At 43.9% G+C, this 18,670-nt stretch overlaps 1 protein-coding gene across 4 annotated transcripts in view; it reads left to right on the forward strand.

The window, feature by feature from the left end:
- The window catches only part of LOC144494920 (protein prune homolog 2-like), a 421,892-nt gene that overhangs the window by 388,957 nt on the left and 14,265 nt on the right, over positions 1 to 18,670 (forward strand). For 3 of the 4 annotated variants that reach the window (XM_078214519.1, XM_078214522.1, XM_078214523.1), the window contains 2 exons: positions 13,858 to 13,893; positions 15,878 to 15,916. In XM_078214519.1, coding sequence (XP_078070645.1) covers positions 13,858 to 13,893; positions 15,878 to 15,916 — 75 coding nt within the window. The remainder of the gene's footprint in view (positions 1 to 13,857; positions 13,894 to 15,877; positions 15,917 to 18,670) is intronic. The other variant, XM_078214521.1, reaches the window with a different exon arrangement.

Here is an 18,670-nt window from a genome sequence, read left to right on the forward strand (position 1 = left end):
GCTTTTGGAGCCTTAAGCCCCTTCTTCAGGTGAGTGGGAATTCTGTTCACAAACAGGGCATATAAAGACACAAATTCAATTTACAGAATAATGGTTGGAATGTGAATACTTACAGCTAATCCCGTCTTTAAGAAACAAACAATGTGAGTGGAGAGAGCATTAAGACTGGTTAAAGAGATGTGTATTGTCTCCAGACAGGACAGCCAGAGAGACTCTGCAGGTCCAGACAAGCTGTGGGGATTACAGATAGTGTGACATGAACCCAATATCCCGGTTGAGGCCATTCTCATGTGTGCGGAACTTGGCTATCAGTTTCTGCTCAGTGACTGCGCCGTCGTGAAGGCCGCCTTGGAGAACGCTTACCCGAATATCAGAGGCCGAATGCCCGTGACCTCTGAAGTGCTCCCCTGTAAATTGTGTCTTTATATGCCCTGTTTGTGAACAGAATTCCCACTCGCCTGAAGAAAGGGCTTAAGGCTCCGAAAGCTTGTGGCTTTTGCTACCAAATAAACCTGTTGGACTTTAACCTGGTGTTGTAAAACTTCTTACTGTGTTTACCCCAGTCCAACGCCGGCATCTCCACATCATAGCTGAGAGGAGGCATTCAATGAAAAGGAATGAGGAATCTACATGACAATATGATGCCTTAGCTGCCTTGTAGCTAAAAATAAATACTGAAGATATTGGCGGAACTACCATGGAGCAGTAACCAAGCCCAACAGTTTGAGGGGGCAAAAATTAACATGGGTGAAAATGTAATTGTTAACCAGGATGTTTCAGCAATCTTGTCACTTCAGCTGCATATGTGTTTAATTTGATGCTGCGTAACAGTGCAAAGGAACAGAGGTGTCGGTGGGCTCCTGCTCCAATTAGAACAGAGATAAAAATAAAAATTGCAAATGTGGAAAACTGAAATAAAACAAATGGAAATTACAAAGATGACTGAACTGTGAATTACTCAACCTTGTCCTTCACTTGCTATAAAACTTAATTACTGCAGAATGGGACTCGGCCTGGAACTGGAGTATGAATCATTTAGCTGACAGTACAAACACTTTCTAAAATAAATGTCAGTTGCTCTGATCAAATTCAATCAATTTGTTTCACCTAATTAGGTACAAATGATTAGGTACAAGCAGATAATTGAATATAGATGGTATGGCTTTTTAACCAGATTCTTTAAACCAGTAAATATTCTATAATGGACTTTAATCCAATACCAATGAAAACAATGCTGGAGAATGGATATGTTTGATGGCTAATGTATACTTGATGGGCTAAAGGGCCTCTTTTTGTGTTGTAAAACTCTGACTTGCTCGATCAGAAGTAATTAAGTAAATTGTATTAGTCTCCGCCAAACTACCTCGATGCTATCAGGTGTTGAACAGTTAACTGTTAAATAGTGCTTCAAAGCGGAGCTAAGTGTACAAGTGTTAAATGGTGGCAAATATATAACATCGGTAAGGACAACATGAGGGAATGTAACCATTCTCCTTCACACTCAATGGCATTACCGTTGCTGAATCCCTAATCATCAACATCCTGGGGGTTGTTATTGATCAGAAACTTAACCGGACTAGCCAGATAAATACTGTGGTTACAAGAGTCAGTCAGAAATTGGGAATTCTGCTATGAATGACTCTCCTCCTGATTTCCCAAACCTGATCATCTACAATCCACATATTGGAATACTCGCCACTTGCCTGGATGAATGCAGCTCCAGCAACATTCAAAGCTTGACACCACCCAGGACAAAGCCGCCCACTTGATTGGGACCCCCTCCACCACATTAAACATTCACTCCCTCACAGCAGTGTGCACCAGAACAAGATGCACGGCAGCAACTTGCCAAGGTTCCATCAACAGCACCTTCCAAACCTGTGACCTCTATCACCAAAAGGGCAATGGCATCAGATGCGTGGGAACATCACTGCCTGCAAATACTCCTCCAAGTCACAAACCATCCTGATTTGGAACTATATCAGTGCTCCATAACAGTTGTTTGTCAAAATCCTGGAACTCCCTCCCTAACAGTGCAAAGGGCGTATCCACTCAACAAGGATCGCAGCAGATCAAGAAAATGGCTTTCCACCTTCTTGAGAACAATTGGAGATCGACAGTAAATGCTGGTTTAATGGTGATGCCCATTATTCTGTGAAGGAATAAATAAAAAAGACTCTTTTCATTTTGGTACAACCCCTTTCAACACAAGGTGCATGTACCCAGTTAGAGAATTTGAGAATTTTGTGTGATAGACATTGTTATACAAGACATTTGAAAGTTAGGCACAAACCATCTTCGACAGAGAACTGAAGGCATCTTCACAAGTAACAGAAGGCAGGTTTGGGCTCATGCAATGAGTTCAATTCATAAAAGTGATGTCGGGCCAAGATCCCGTCATCATCACATCCACTTCCAGGTTTCACCCGGGTGGGTATGAAGGAGAGCTGGGGATACTCCACACAATTAAGTAGATTATGCAAGCAGGCAATTAAATGCATAACAGCCAGCACGCTATTTCCTATGATGTCAACAAAGTTGCCGTGGTTTACCAGGCTTCTTCAGTGAAACTGATAGGCTGGGAAGGCTTTGAACAATGAAACTAAAGGGCTGCAGCCATAGCCAGGTGATGGGTTGCTGTTCACAACACTCCTTCTCGGAAAGTGCTTCCACTGCTTGACAGGTGTTTGGCAACTTCTTTGAAGTAATTTTACCTCTCTTGCACTTCACCCACCTTCAACTGTACATCCCTGCTACCAGCCGTCACCACAGTATGGGAGCCGCTTTATGCAGGCAGCTCTACCTTGTAATGAGGGACAAGAGAGAGGAGCAACAGCACCTGAAACGGGGGCAACAGGTGCAAGGGCAATACCAAAGAACAAAGAACAGTACAGCACAGGAAACAGGCCCTTCGGCCCTCCAAGCCTGTGCCGCTCCTTGGTCCAACTAGAACAATCGTTTGTATCCCTCCATTCCCAGGCTGCTCATGTGACTATCCAGGTAAGTCTTAAACGATGTCAGCGTGCCTGCCTCCACCACCCTACTTGGCAGCGCATTCCAGGCCCCCACCACCCTCTGTGTAAAAAACATCCCTCTAATATCTGAGTTATACTTCGCCCCTCTCACCTTGAGCCCGTGACCCCTCGTGAACGTCACTTCTGATCTGGGAAAAAGCTTCCCACCGTTCACCCTATCTTTCCCTTTCATAATCTTGTACACCTCTATTAGATCTCCCCTCATTCTCTGTCTTTCCAGGGAGAACAACCCCAGTTTACCCAATCTCTCCTCATAGCTAAGACCCTCCATACCAGGCAACATCCTGGTAAACCTTCTCTGCACTCCCTCTAACGCCTCCACGTCCTTCTGGTAGTGCGGCGACCAGAACTGGACGCAGTACTCCAAATGTGGCCTAACCAGCGTTCTATACAGCTGCATCATCAGACTCCAGCTTTTATACTCTATACCCCATCCTATAAAGGCAAGCATACCATATGCCTTCTTCACCACCTTCTCCACCTGTGTTGCCACTTTCAAGGATTTGTGGACTTGCACACCTAGGTCCCTCTGTGTTTCTATACTCCTGATGACTCTGCCATTTATTGTATAACTCCTCCCTACATTATTTCTTCCAAAATGCATCACTTCGCATTTATCCGGATTAAACTCCATCTGCCACCTCTCCGCCCAATTTTCCAGCCTATCTATATCCTGCTGTATTGCCTGACAATGCTCTTCGCTATCTGCAAGTCCAGCCATCTTCGTGTCATCCGCAAACTTGCTGATTACACCAGTTACACCTTCTTCCAAATCATCTATATATATCACAAATAGCAGAGGTCCCAGTACAGAGCCCTGCGGAACACCACTGGTCACAGACCTCCAGCCGAAAAAAGACCCTTCGACCACTACCCTCTGTCTCCTATGGCCAAGCCAGTTCTCCACCCATCTAGCCACTTCTCCTTGTATCCCATGAGCCTTAACCTTCTTAACCAACCTGCCATGTGGGACTTTGTCAAATGCCTTACTGAAATCCATATAGACGACATCCACGGCCCTTCCTTCATCAACCGTTTTTGTCACTTCCTCAAAAAACTCCACCAAATTTGTAAGGCACGACCTCCCTCTTACAAAACCATGCTATCTGTCACTAATGAGATTGTTCCGTTCTAAATGCACATACATCCTGTCTCCAAGAATCCTCTCCAACAACTTCCCTACCACGGACGTCAAGCTCACCGGCCTATAATTTCCTGGGTTATCCCTGCTACCCTTCTTAAACAACGGGACCACATTCGCTATCCTCCAATCCTCAGGGACCTCACCCGTGTCCAAAGAAGCGACAAAGATTTCTGTCAGAGGCCCAGCAATTTCATCTCTCGTCTCCCTGAGCAGTCGAGGACAGATGCCATCAGGCCCTGGGGTTTTGTCAGTTTTAATGTTCCCTAAAAAACCTAACACTTCCTCTCTTGTAATGGAGATTTTCTCTAACGGGTCAACACCTCCCTCCGAGACACTCCCGGTTAACACGCCCCTCTCCTTCGTGAATACCGATGCAAAGTATTCATTTAGGATCTCCCCTATTCCCTTGGGTTCTAAGCATAATTCCCCTCCTTTGTCCCTGAGAGGTCCGATTTTCTCCCTGACAACTCTTTTGTTCCTAACGTATGAATAGAATGCCTTAGGATTCTCCTTAATCCTGCCTGCCAAGAACATCTCGTGACCTCTTTTTGCCCTTCTAACTCCCCGTTTTAGTTCTTTCCTACTCTCTCTGTATTCCTCCAGAGCTCCATCTGTTTTCTGTTGCCTGGACTTAACGTACGCCTCCCTTTTCATTTTAATCAGATCCTTAATTTCCCTGGTTATCCACGGCTCTCGAATCCTACCTTTCCTATCTTTCCTTTTTACAGGCACATGCCTATCCTGCAGCCTTATCAATAGTTCCTTAAAAGACTCCCACATGCCAGACGCGGACTTACCCTCGAACATCCTTTCCCAATCAACATCCACCAATTCCTGCCTAATCCGGCTATAGTTAGCCTTCCCCCAATTTAGCACCCTGCCCGTAGGACAGCACTCATCCTTGTCCATTACTATCCTAAAGTTAACAGAGTTGTGGTCACTATTTGCCACATGTTCCCCTACCGAAGCTTTGATGACCTGACCGGGCTCATTTCCCAGAACTAGGTCCAGTATAGCCCCCTCTCTAGTCGGGCTATCTACATACTGTTCCAAAGAACCTTCCAGTACGCATTTTACAAATTCCTCCCCGTCCGGACCCCCAGCTCTAAGCACTTTCCAGTCTGTGCCAGGGAAATTAAAGTCCCCCACTACAACAACCCTATTTTTTCTGCACCTATCCAGAATCTCCTGACATATCCTTTCCTCCACTTCCCGTGGGCTGTTGGGTGGTCTGTAGTACACCCCCAGCATAGTGACTGCACCCTTCCTGTTTCTGAGTTCCACCCACAGCGACTCAGTACATGACCCCTCTAAGTTGTCTACCCTCTGCACCGCAGTAATATGCTCCTTAACTAATATCACCACTCCCCCACCTTTTTTAGCCCCTCCTCTGTCTCGCCTAAAACACTTATACCCCGGAATATTCAGCTGCCAGTCCTGTCCTTCTTTTAACCAAGTTTCCGTCACCGCAATCACATCCAAATTCCGCACAAGCATTAAGGCCCTAAGTTCGTCTGTTTTACCCATTACGCTCCTCGCATTGAAGCAGATGCACTCCAGACCTCCAGGCCCACTCAGGTCATCCTCCTCCAGAGTGCTCCTCTTCTTAGCTAGCCTTGCCCTGGCCCCCAGCTCAACCCCAGCCTCAATATTTACTGACCTACTGTTTTGTTCCCCACCCCCCTGCCACACTAGTTTAAATCCTGCCAAAACACTCTAGCAAAACTCCCAGCCAGGATATTTGCTCCCTTCCAGTTAAGGTGTAACCCATCCTTTCTGTACAGTTGCCATCCTGACTTGAAGATTTCCCAGTTATCTATGAATTTAAAACCCTCCCTCTTGCACCAGTCCTTTAGCCACGCGTTCAACTGGAGAATCTCCCTGTTCCGAGCCTCACTTGCACTAGACACCGAGAGCAGTCCAGAGATTGCTACCCTGGAGGCCTTACTTTTTAGCCTAGCACCCAACTCCCTGAATTTCTCTCGTATGACCCCCCTGCTCTTCCTACCTACATCATTTTCACAAATGTGTATAATCACATCCGTTTGACTACCTTCCTTTTTAAATATGCTTCCTACCCTCTCGGAGACATCCAGTACCCCGGCACCAGGGGGCAGACTACCATCCTGGATTCTCGTTCACTCCCACAGAACCGCCTGTCCGTGCCTCTAACCATTGCGTCCCCCACAACTATCGCTCTTCTAAACCCCTTCTTTCCCTTCCGGACCCCTGAGCCTGTCTCCGTCGAGGCGATCTGGTCCTCGTGACTTACCCCTGGAGGGTCATCCCCCTCCACAGAATCCAAAACAATATACCTATTTTGGAGGGGGACAACCACAGGGGATCCCTCCACAGACTGCTCACTCCCTTCCCTTCTCCCATCTGTTGCCCATCCCTTTCTTTTATGGGAGACTGCCACTGGGGTACTTTCTGGCACATCACCCTTCTGACTATTACCCCTCCTAACTGCGACCCACGTGTCTTCCTTCCGACACCCTGGTGTCACTACCTGACTATAACTTTTATCTATTAATCTCTCATTTTCCCTAACTAAACTGAGTTCATCGAGCCTCAGCTCCAGCTCCCTTACACGATCCTTCAGGAGTTGCAGTTCCACGCATCTGGCACAGATATGGACTTCCGGGAGGCAAGTTGTCTCCAGGAACTCCCACATCCCACACCGAATGCAGTATACTGGCCTCCCACTCATACCAGCCATGTCCTTTTTAGTTTTTGGGAGATAAAACAAAAAAGGGGGTGTAACAGAAGAAAAACAAACAACCTTCCTCACCTTCGCCAAAGCCCTGTGAGCCAAAGCCCTTACAGCTCACACTCTGCTCCCTGCTCATTCCACTGCCCGCTCCAGACGTTGCCCGCTCAAAAGTGCGGCCTGCTTTTAAACCCTCCAAAAAACCTCCCCAGGCTGCTCCTGGGCCTACTTCCTGTTTTGAAAAAAACCTCCGATTTTTAAGCCAAATGTAACTGAAAAATAAATAAATAAATAAAATGCAGACACAATCTCTCTTACCCTCAGCCTGCTCCTGTGGAACAATGAGGCTGAAACATCCAAGGTAAGCCCTTTTTAAACCTTCCCGAGGCTGCTCCTGGGCCTACTTCCTGTTTTGAAAAAAAACCTCCGATTTTTAAACCAAATGTAACTGAAAGGTAGTGTGACATGAACTCAAGATCCCGGTTGAGGCCGTCCTCATGTCGAAAGCTAGTGGTGTTTGCTACCAAATAAACCTGTTGGACTTCAACCTGGCGCTGCCAGACTCCCCACTGTGTCTATCCCAGTCCAACGCCGGCATCTCCACATCCAGATAGGCAGGCAGGCAGACCCCGACAATCAAGCGGAGGGAGGGGGGGCCAGAGTGTCATTGCTGGGACTGCCAACGCTGCTACGTCAGCCATGGAGCACCCATCAGGGCGACCCCCTCTCGGGAACCTGCTGGGAGGATGTCAGAGTTACCTGATGATCTCCCAATGTGGTGGCAAGCTCTCCCTGCACAGCCACAATATCTGCAAGTGGCCCTTGATTGGCCATTTAAATGGCTCAGTCAGCTGCCCACTGGGCACCTGTCTCGTCCCCCACCTGCTCTCCCACCTCCCAGCCCATTATCAATGGAATAGAAAAACTCATCAACATATTTCCTTTTGTTTAAAATCAATTCTCTATTCTCAGTACTTATAGAAACATGTATATATTGCAGTTTTTAGTTTCAGAAGCAAGCCTTACCAGGAGCAGTTGCCTTCTCCTCAGGTCTATGCTGCTCCACAGGGCTGAGGCAACTGACATCTAAGATCCAGCTTGAAGGAGACGAGACTTCTAACACAAGGTCTATAGGCAATGGATCAGCGCGCCCAACCTGTATGAGCAGCAGTTCCTTGGGAGGCTCAAGGTTTCATTGAAGACTGTGCTAACATCGGCAGCCTCCTGGACAAGTCCTCCTTCCCAATGAACTTGATGGGCATGTGGTGTTGGTGACCTTCAAGATACCTTGTTTCACCTCCCCTCAGCACCCCTCCGAGGCATCTGCCTCTTTCTAAGGTTCTGTGCACTCTTCTGGAAGGAGAGATTTGAGTACAAGAAAGGGAGGAGGAGTGGAGAGCAGTGGAGGTGGATAACATTTGTTAGGATGACTGTGAGGCATAGGTATGAGAGGGCAATAGGATGGGAATGTGAGCTGCCTGCAGAAAGAGGAATGAGTGGGACTGCAAGATATGTGGACCTGAGCAGTGCTGTGCAAAAGAATGTTGAGGAAGTTGAGAATTTGGGACTTGACACCTGAAAGTTTAATGTTAGTCACCTTTCCCACCCTCCTGAAGTCCTGGAATCTCTTGGTACATTGTCACCAGATTGAAGGGACCATACTTGTACCGCTGACCTCTTGGGGGCAGTTCCATCCATGCCTGCTTGGTTAGAGGAACAGTCCTCCGTTAGGACCAGGTGAAGAGGAAGGAGCTGGCTCTCCTTTATTTGAATCCCGTGGTTGCTCTCAACAAAGATTTGCTTAAAATTGCCCCCCGCCCCCACACATGGGTACCTTTTCTAGTCTACATATATTCACTTTTTAACAAGGAGCCAATCAAACCAGGTTTTCTTGAGTCAAAGCATGAGGAAGTTTATTAGTCACTCACTGGAGGAAAAAAATAATAAAAGACGTGACACACAGATCAGAAGAGAAAGTTCAGAGTCCAAATAAAAGTTAAGAAAGAATACATGAAAAAGAACTTGCCTTATCCATAAATTTGACTATTATGTTAGGTGATATCAGTAGCAGCCTGGAGCTGACTTTGGCAATTTTGCAGTCTGTTGGAGACATTTGTTGGCTTGTGAGAGAGAGCCACACACACACACAAAGGGAAAGATCTCATTGTTTCTTTGTCATTGTTCTTATGCTCTGCCAAACACTGGTCTTCGCAGCCAGTTTGAAGCTCCTTTCTCTGTGTATTCCCCAGGAGGAAAATAGGAATGCCTTCCCTTCAAAGTCCATTTTGCTTTCAACTCAAACATTTCAACACATTCTGATATAAATCGACATAAGCTGGTTTTTGGGTGTTTAGTGGGATGTAGCTGGCTGGGTGTACAGTTCCTATTGTCGTCACAGAGCATGAGATTAAATTCCAGCTTTTTCATTTTTCATGCTGCCTTTCCAAAAGTCTCTGTTTGAAGTGTGCTTTGACCCTTCCGTAGGTGCAATGTTCCATGTCCTCTCAGGCCAGGTTTGTCAATGTAATCCACATAGGAATTTTCCAGAAGTGGCCCCTTTACAGTCAGCCATCTTTTGATCAGTGTCCTTTCTTGGATTTCTCTAAAAAATGCACGTCGTCTTTAAGCAGTTCAATATTCATAGTTGTACGTCATGGATCTTCCTCGCTTCCACATCATGTCGGCTGTTGTAACACCACCTCTTCCCATCCTTAAGAAGTATCACCTTACTGCAACTCCCAAAGTGGGACCTCCAATTAAGAATGAGAGACCCAGGGAGCAACCTAGCCAAGTTTCCTCTCCATGCCTGTGGTTTTTACAGCCTGAGAATCCAAGTTGAGCTTTGCTGACCCCAGCAATACTTCCTTTGACAGATTTAACACTTGATCCCAATGATTTGGATGAAAGGGCTGAATATATGGTAATGGATTTTGCTGGTGATACCAAGATAGGCAGGAAAGTAAGTTGTCAAGGGAAGGTAAAGAAGGATATGGGCAGGTTAAGTGAGTGGACAAACATTTGGCAGATAGAGTATGATGTGGGGAGACTGGAATTCAATGATAGAGGGGGATCTGGGCGATCAAGTACATGAATGATGAAAGGTTAGTATGCAGGTACAAAGTGATCGGGAAGGCAAATGGAATATTGGCATTTATTGCAAGGGAAATGTAATACAAAAATAAGGAAGTTTTGCTGTAGCTGTACAGGGCCTTGGTGAGAGCACATTTGGACTTGTGTGGAGTTTTCATCTCCTTATTTGAGGAAGCATATAATTGCGTTGAAAGCAGTCATTGAAGGTTCATTCAACTCATTCCTCGGATGAAAGGCTTGTCGTATGAGGAGTGATTGAGCAGATTATGTCCATACCCATTAGAGTTTAGAAGAATGAGGGGGGATTTTTGAAATATATAAAATCTTGAAAGGACTTCATAGTGTGCATATCACGAAGACAGTTTCTGTTATCAGGGGAAAAGGTACATAGTTTAAAATACGGAGGTTAGGAGAATTTTTTTTTCTTGTAGGCTTGTTAGTCTGTGGAATTCTCTTCCCCAATAATCAGCGAAGGCTGGACCATTGAATTTATTCAAGGCCAAGTTGGATAGATGTTTGATAGATGGTTACGAGAGGCAGACAGGAAAGTGGATTTGAGGCTGCAATCAGGTCAGCCATGATATTAACTAGTGGAGCAGGCTAGAAACCCCATATTTCTATGTTGTTATCCTACTGTGGTCAGGGAGCGCAGATTCCAGGTGCTAAGTTAAAGAACCACCGCATAGCCTGCACCTTCACCATTGGGGTTCCTGACCTGCCACTGGTCCCATCACTTCTGTGTGGACTAAGTTTAGAAAATTCTACCCGCTGTCTCCAAGCAATCTTTTTTCCCCTGACAAAGATGATCTTAAGGATATATTTGTTAGACTGGTTTCTTTCTGATTTTGCTACTAAAAGTCATTCAAATGGAAATGTTAAATGGAACTTGCTGTGTAAAATACTTTGAGCTGATTGTCTTAATGATCGGTTGTAAAGGGATATAGAAAGGGTAAAGTGAGTGGGCAGAAATTTGACAAATGGAGTTTAGTGTGGGAAAGTGTGAAATTCCCCACTTTTGAAGCAAGAATTAAAAGTAGAATATTATTTAAATGGGGAAAGATTACAGAATGCTGCAGTACATCGGGATCTGAGTGTTCTCATGTGAATCACCAAAGTATGCAGGTATACTAAGTAATTGGAAAACAAATGGAATGTTAGCCTTCGTTGCAAGGGTGATGGAATATAAAAATAGAGAAGTCTTGTTTCAGCCGCACAGTGCATTGATATGACCACACCTGGAGTACTGTATATAGTTTTGTTCTCCATGTTTAAGAAGGATATACTTGCATTGGAAGCAGTTCATAGAAGAATCATTAACTTGATATCTGAGATGAAGGAGTTACCTAGTGTGGAGAGATTGAGCAGGTTGGGCTTATGTTCATTGGCATTTAAAAGGAGAGATGACTTCTTGAAATATACAAGATTCTGAGTGCGCTTGACTGAGTAGATGCTGAGGATGTTTCAGCTTGTGGAGCAATCTAGAACACAAGTACAGTTTCAGCATAAAGGGTTTCTCACTTATGATGGAATAGAGGAGCAATTTCTTCTCAGTGTTATTAATCTTTGGAATTCTCTACCCCACAAAACAATGGCTGGTCATTGAATATACTCCTGGCTGAGTGAGACAGATTTTTGATTGGGAAGGACGTTAAGGGTTATGATGGTCAGACAGGTAAGTGGAATTGAGGCTATGATCAGATCAGCCATGATCTTATTGAGTGGCACAGCATGCTCCAGGCTTGAATAGCCTACCCCTATTCCTATTTATTTTGTTCTTAGATTCAGATACTCAATAAAACATGTTTTTTCAACTGAATGGCTGCATTTTGGGGTGGCACGGTAGCACAGTGGTTAGCACTGCTGCTTCACAGCTCCAGGGTCCCGGGTTCGATTCCCGGCTCGGGTCACTGTCTGTGTGGAGTTTGCACATTCTCCTCGTGTCTGCGTGGGTTTCCTCCGGGTGCTCCGGTTTCCTCCCACAGTCCAAAGATGTGCGGGTTAGGTTGATTGGCCAGATTAAAAATTGCCCCTTAGAGTTCTGAGATGCGTGGATTAGCGGGTAAATATGTGGGGGTAGGGCCTGGGTGGGATTGTGGTCGGTGCAGACTCGATGGGCCGAATGGCCTCCTTCTGCACTGTAGGGTTTCTATGAGTTTTCTATGATTTTCCAAGAGGCTACTGACATGCTTATTGAAGTTAAACTTCAGCTCTACTGGGAGGACACATGAGCCTCTATTTTACTGTCTCGCCTGTCACGGGAATCTGAGCGGGCCAGAGGCAGAACATGGAAAGGTCTGTCGATCTCGGGTGGGATTTTATGGTTCCAGGACGCGCGAGGCCGTAAAATCCCGCCCATAGTGTTAAATTCCTTCAAGAGCATGATGGATTTATGTATGATGGCAGCTGATGGGACTTCCCATCCTACTGAATAAGGAAGCAAATAGAATAGACATTCCAGTTAAAGAGCTGGAAACTAGCACAAACACAGTGGGTTAAATGGCCCCTTTCTCTGTTGCAAGTTTTATGATTGTATGATTTTTAATAATGAATGGATCATGTGATCTACTAAAACTGTGAAACCAGCTCATGTATACTAGGGGCAGAATTTTATAGCCTTGCACCTGCCACAACTGAGCCATAAAATTCTGGCCGTTACCTTTCCCGCAAGACTAGTAGGAATTGGGAAGGTACACAGGAACCATAAAATACACGTAATACTTTTCTCACTACATTGTAAGATATTTTTTATGTTCCCATCCAGTCCAGAGTTCCAATAATTGCACTGGTATGTTAGCATCAGATGATCTCATCAGTAAGCGTGAGAAGCTCTAAATGTTTAAAGGCATTTCTCACATCTTCTCTATTATGGAAATAAACTTAATTATCTGTCAATTATATAATGCATTTTTTCAACTTCTAAATACTTTGTTAGGATGTTAATAGTGCACAATTTACTGATGTATATATACTATTGTGCATTAGTATAGCAATGAAATAGAAATTTGTTCAGTGGTCAAGAGAATGATGTAAAAAACAATAAAAGATCTCTCTGAATAGTCACGGACTATCTTATTTCATCTCTTTTTAATTGAAATTGCTTCTTTTGCTCTTTGTAGCCATTTGCATTTGCTGCTTCATCCTTGTAATCTTTTTGTTTTATTCTCAAAATGGAGGGATTCAACAAGCTGCAAGTTTTAAAAAAAAATCTCCAGTGAAAGCAGACCTCCTACTTCCGTGTGAGAGTTTAGTCAAGGGATACATACAGAACTTAACTTTAGAAAGATAGATTTCTGACAATGTGCCACAGTCCACAATATTTCCTATTTCAGTTTCAAGGAATGCATCCTGCAGATATATCGTGTAAACCTTGGTTCTGTACATCATTTTCTCAATTTTTTTGAAAAAGGCTTCTGATCTCCTAATGAGATCTAATTTTGCCATTGATTGTGGACATAGTTTGTAACCACCCTGCAAATTATTTTTTTTCCCTTTTTGAGCTCTGGTGCTTTTAAGTATTAAATTTCAGAAACTTCTCTTGGATACTGTAAGAGTATATTTTGAAGGAAACGATTGTAAGTGAATGTGTGGACTTCCCCCTTCAAGATGTGTGCCACACATTTCTTGTAGAACTGCAATTCTGAAAATGTATTAGTGCACAGTACAGAACAATTCCTAGTTCACACTTCAATATGTTGGATCAACAGTTGTCTTATGCTCCAGGATGATCTGCAATGTTCATTTTTCAAATGTTTTATTAATGTTCAGTATCTCTAGTTGATTTTTAAATGTCGTCATATGTTTCTACTGAAGCTTGAAGGTAACTATTGTGAAAGTTTTTTTATTTTCTAACTTTGGTTTAATGACTTATTTCCTATAAGGTATGAAGAAGAAAAGTGTATAAAAAGAAGGATGAGGTAAATTCTGAAATTTCAAGCCATGTTACAGGCTGTAGCACTGCCCTCCATTGCAGAAAACTAACCTTTTTGCTGTTGGGTGATCTCAGCAGTAGCTATGTTTGCTTGAATGTGCTGATCTATCTTTCTGCTGTCATCTTATATCTCCTCCTATTAAACTTGAGCGTAACACTGGGACAAAAGCTACATTGGCACTGGCAGATGACAACAACAATTTGCATATATATAGCACCTTTAATATATAATGTAATAAATCCTCCCAAGATATTTCTTCGGATTGAACCAAAGGAGACGTTTGGACAGGTAACCAAACGCTTGACCAGCTAGATGGGTTTTAAACCGTGTCTCCAAGGCGGAGAAAGAGGTAGATGGGCAGACAGGTTTTGGAGTGAGAATTCCCCAGACCTTCAGATTTGGAGGGCTAAGAGGACAGCTGCCAGGGTGAAGGTGATGAGGGATGTCTGAGAAGTGGAACCTGACTGTGTCTTCGGATGATGTTGCCGAATGCTAGTATGCAAATGGGAAGGAGCTAGGGATAGATCCTTGGGAAACACCACAGATAATGGTGCAGTGTTCAAAAAAGGCAATTGCAGAGATCCCAAGGGAGCTGGGGAGATTACTGAGATGGGGAGAAATGAACCCTAGGAATACAATGGTTTTGGGTTTCTCTGTTTAATCTGAATGTTGAACAAGCAGTGTCCAACACCGAGGTAATGGAAGAGTTGAGTTAGTTGCTGGTGAAGTAGAACAGAGTATCATCAGTGTACATGTGGAACTTTACCTTGTGTTGGATGATGTCATCAAGAGGTAAGATGTGAATGGGCAATTGGACAGTGTCAAGTGATCCTTGAGGGGCTCCAGAGATAATGGTGAGTGCTGGGAAGAGGTCAACTTCAGGAAATTCTGCGGCTATCATTGTCTGTTCCTCAATTTGCAGATGATATCTACTCCGGGTTCTGGGTTTCTAGAGTCTTCATTTGACTGAAAAGTTCAATTCTTGACCCATGGATCTTTGGACACATAGGGCAAAATGGCCTGTGAGTTAGTAGAATCTGGCGTGCAGGATTTCCTTCCTTTTCTTTCTTTCTCTGGATTCATAATGCATTCATGCATTGAATTTCATCTGACCAACAGAGTCCTGAGTCTTTTTCTTGATGGCCTATGAAGATTTGCCACAAGCCCATCTGTAAAATACTTTCTATCGCATCCGAATTTGAGCCAAGGTCAACTGAAGTCAGACATTATGACCTCTGAGGGTTTTACTTGGCCATGTTTCATAGGAACAGGAATGGGCCATTTAGTCCCTTGAGTCAGTTCCACCAAATCTAAAATCCAGTTTCCAAATCAAGAGAACTTTGGTTATAGTTGATGTTGAAGCTCAGGCAGTCAGAGTCAGCAAGCTATTTCCACACCATAGGGCATATCACAGACACAACTACGACTGATGTCCTGTATAGACACTTATTAGCAGGTGTCACTAAATATTGGTTAGGAATGGAAACTTTGATATTCTTCAGGGATCAGACGGCCAACTTGAGAGCTGCCACTTCCATCCCAGTTATTGTCGGAGGCGTACTATTTACTTTTCCCTTTTTATCAAGCCTGAACTGTAGAGACGGACTTTTTCGATATCTTTAAATAACCAATTTTCCCTTTTTTTTTAAACAAAGAATGAATCTCATTTGCTTTGCCAGGTTGCTGAATGTTAACAATATCTGAGTAGGCGGCTGCTCTTTTAGCTTTCTTTAAAAGCATGTGATTTAAAAAACAGTCTGCGTCTCTGCCTTGTATAGATCTGTTTTGACAATGACAGGTGATGCTGTTGAGGGCATTCTGAATTGGAAACACTCACAAAGCAAAAGTGCTTGAAAACTCTCTATTTTGAGACTCACATCAGGCTTAGTCGCATGTTAAAGATAACATTGGTTTGCTTTGTGATTGTCTATTTCCTCTTTTAATTACTATTCATGCTTATCTTCTGCAGATTGGATGAAGAACTGAGAGATGCATCAAATGTGGCAAAGTAAGGCAAACTGCAATGTTATCAGACAAGTTATTTTATGTTTTGGTTTTACTTGCTTATTTCTCTGGGGCTCTGTATCAAACATCAATTCTGTATGCAAGCTCCTGCTCTTCAGTGTGTGCTATATCCACAATGAAATGTGATAATATTGGATTTCCAAGGAGTCAAAAAGAAATGCTTGTTACTGTATTTAAGTTGATATGCCATAAGCTCTCTCATGGCAACCAAACTTTGAAGAGTGATTAGAATAAGTATTATCAGATCATGGGAGAGGCAGTACAGGTTTATCCAAAATAACAGATCAGCAGCAACAATGGACAATGCAACCACAAAGCAGTCCATTATGGCAGTTTACAGAATCTTGCCTACACCATCTCTATACAAAAGAAAAGAAATATGAGCCCTCAGTAATAATAGACTTGGATCAACATTCTTAACAAAGTTGATGAATTTAATGGGCCACCCCAGGCGAGAAAGCAAACGGTTGGATCCATAAAATAGAGCAATGTGAATGCTTACCTATTCACCTCCACTCTAACACTATTTTGAGAGTGGTGGATAAGGTGTCGGTTGGGCCATACACCTATGGTCCAATTGCAGCCCTTTTTGTGCAAGCCTGGCCCTGGCGAGATCCCAAACATAGCTGTGTTCTGAGTGTCCGGGGTTGCTCTTCCTCGCAGGTCTCCTGCAATACCAGCAGTGTAAAACCACCACACCTGGTGGTGCTGCCAGTACTAGAGCTGCTGGCCTCTGATTAACTGGTAGCTGCCTGAGGCAGGATGCCCTCACGGTTGGGGGCAGAATTCTCGCTTCGTAATAGTTGAAGGCTTGGTCCTGACATTTTATGCTGGGGCGCTGGGATTCCACCCTTTGTGTATAATCCAGCCTGGAGTTTCATCTGAACCACTGAGTCCCAAATCAGCATCTCAATCATCTTTAAAGAATGGCCAATGCTGTCCAAGAGACACCCTTTCCATCACTTTTAAATGTCAGCCAGGATCAAATCAGTTCAAATACACATCTGAATGGAGTTCAAATCCTACCATGTCAGTTTGAGAATTTGAATTTGGTTCAGAACATCTGGAAGTACAAAGCTGATAGCAGTCAAAGTGACCATGAAGCTGTCAGATCACTGTAAAAAGTTCACTAAGATCCTTGAGGGAAGGAGCCTTGCCATCCTCACCTAGTATGGCTTGTATGTTGTCACCGGTGCAGGCTTGATGGGCCAAATGGCTTCCTTCTGCATTGTAGGGATTATATGATTCTTTGTGCCTCCAGTCTCACATGGTTGACTATTAATTGCCCTCTGAAGTGGCCTAGCAAGTTTCTCAATGTTGTCTCAAACCAGGAATCAGCAACTGAAGATGGACAATGAAATGCAGCTTTGATATCTACATTCTGAAATTAATTATTTTAAATATTGCAAGATCAAATAAAAGAAGCCAATTATATTTAGAATGCTTGCAGGCCTAGGAAGAGTCCATTTAACAGGTGTAAGGCACAAAACCAATTGTAGAACAAAACAAATAGCTATCGGGAATTGTCTCTGATTGGGGGAAGCCTAATTGCAACCTTATTAGGCAGGAAGTGAAGAATAGATTGGGGACAGATATTTGAGGGCAAATCCACATCTGGCATGTGGGAGGCTTTCAAGTATAAGTTGATAGGGATTCAGGACCGGCACGTTCCTGTAAGAATGAAGGATAAGTATGGCAAGTTTTGGGAAGCTTGGATAATGAGAGATATTGTGAGCCTAGTCAAAGAGAAAAAGGAAGCATTTGTCAAGGTTAGGAGGCTGGGAACACACGAAGCAAGTGTGGAATACAAAGAGTGGAAAGAAATTTAAGCAAGGAGTAAGGAGGACTAAAAGAGGTCACAAAAAATCATTGGTCAGCAGGATTAAGGAAAATCCCAAGGTATTTTACACACATTATATATAGAGCAAGAGAGTTGGCCCACTCAAGGACGGGGAGCCAGAGGAATTAAATGAGTACTTTGTGTCAGTATTCACCAAAGAGAAGGACTTGGTGGATGATGAGTTTGCGAAAGGATGTGTAGATAGTTTGAGTCATGTTGAGATCAGAAAGGAGGTATTGGGGTTCTTGAGAAACATTAAGGTAGACAAGTCCCATGGGCCTGATGGGATATACCTCAGAATACTGAGAGAGAAAATTGCTGGGGCCTTGAGAGTAATCTTTATATCCTCACTGGCGACAGGGGAGGTTCTGGAGGATTGGAGAATAGCCAATGTTGTTCCTTTGTTTAAGAAGGATAGCAAGAATAATCCAGTAATTACAGGCCGGTGAGCCTTGCGTTCAGTGGTAGGGAAATTATTGGAGCAGATTCTTCGAGACAGGATTTACTCCCACTTGGAAATAAATGGACATATTAGTGAGAGGCAGCATGGTTTTGTGAAGGGGAGGTCGTGTCTCACTAACTTTATCGAGTTTTTTGAGGAAGTGACAAAGATGATTGAGGGTAGGGCAGTGGATGTTGTCTACATGGACTTCAGTAAGGCCTTTGACAAGGTCAGTCATGGCAGACTGGTACACAAGGTGAAGTCGCATGGGATCAGAGGTGAGCTGACAAGGTGGATACAAAACTGGCTCTGTCATAGAAGACAGAGGGCAGCAGTGGAAGGGTGCGTTTCTGAATGGAGGGCTGTGACAAGTGGTGTTCCTCAGGGATCAGTGCTGGGACCTTTGCTGTTTGTAATATATATAAATGACTTGGAGGAAAACATAACTGGTTTGA

Source organism: Mustelus asterias, chromosome 6 (genome assembly GCF_964213995.1).
Source record: "Mustelus asterias chromosome 6, sMusAst1.hap1.1, whole genome shotgun sequence".
In the NCBI taxonomy this organism is placed as follows: domain Eukaryota; kingdom Metazoa; phylum Chordata; class Chondrichthyes; order Carcharhiniformes; family Triakidae; genus Mustelus; species Mustelus asterias.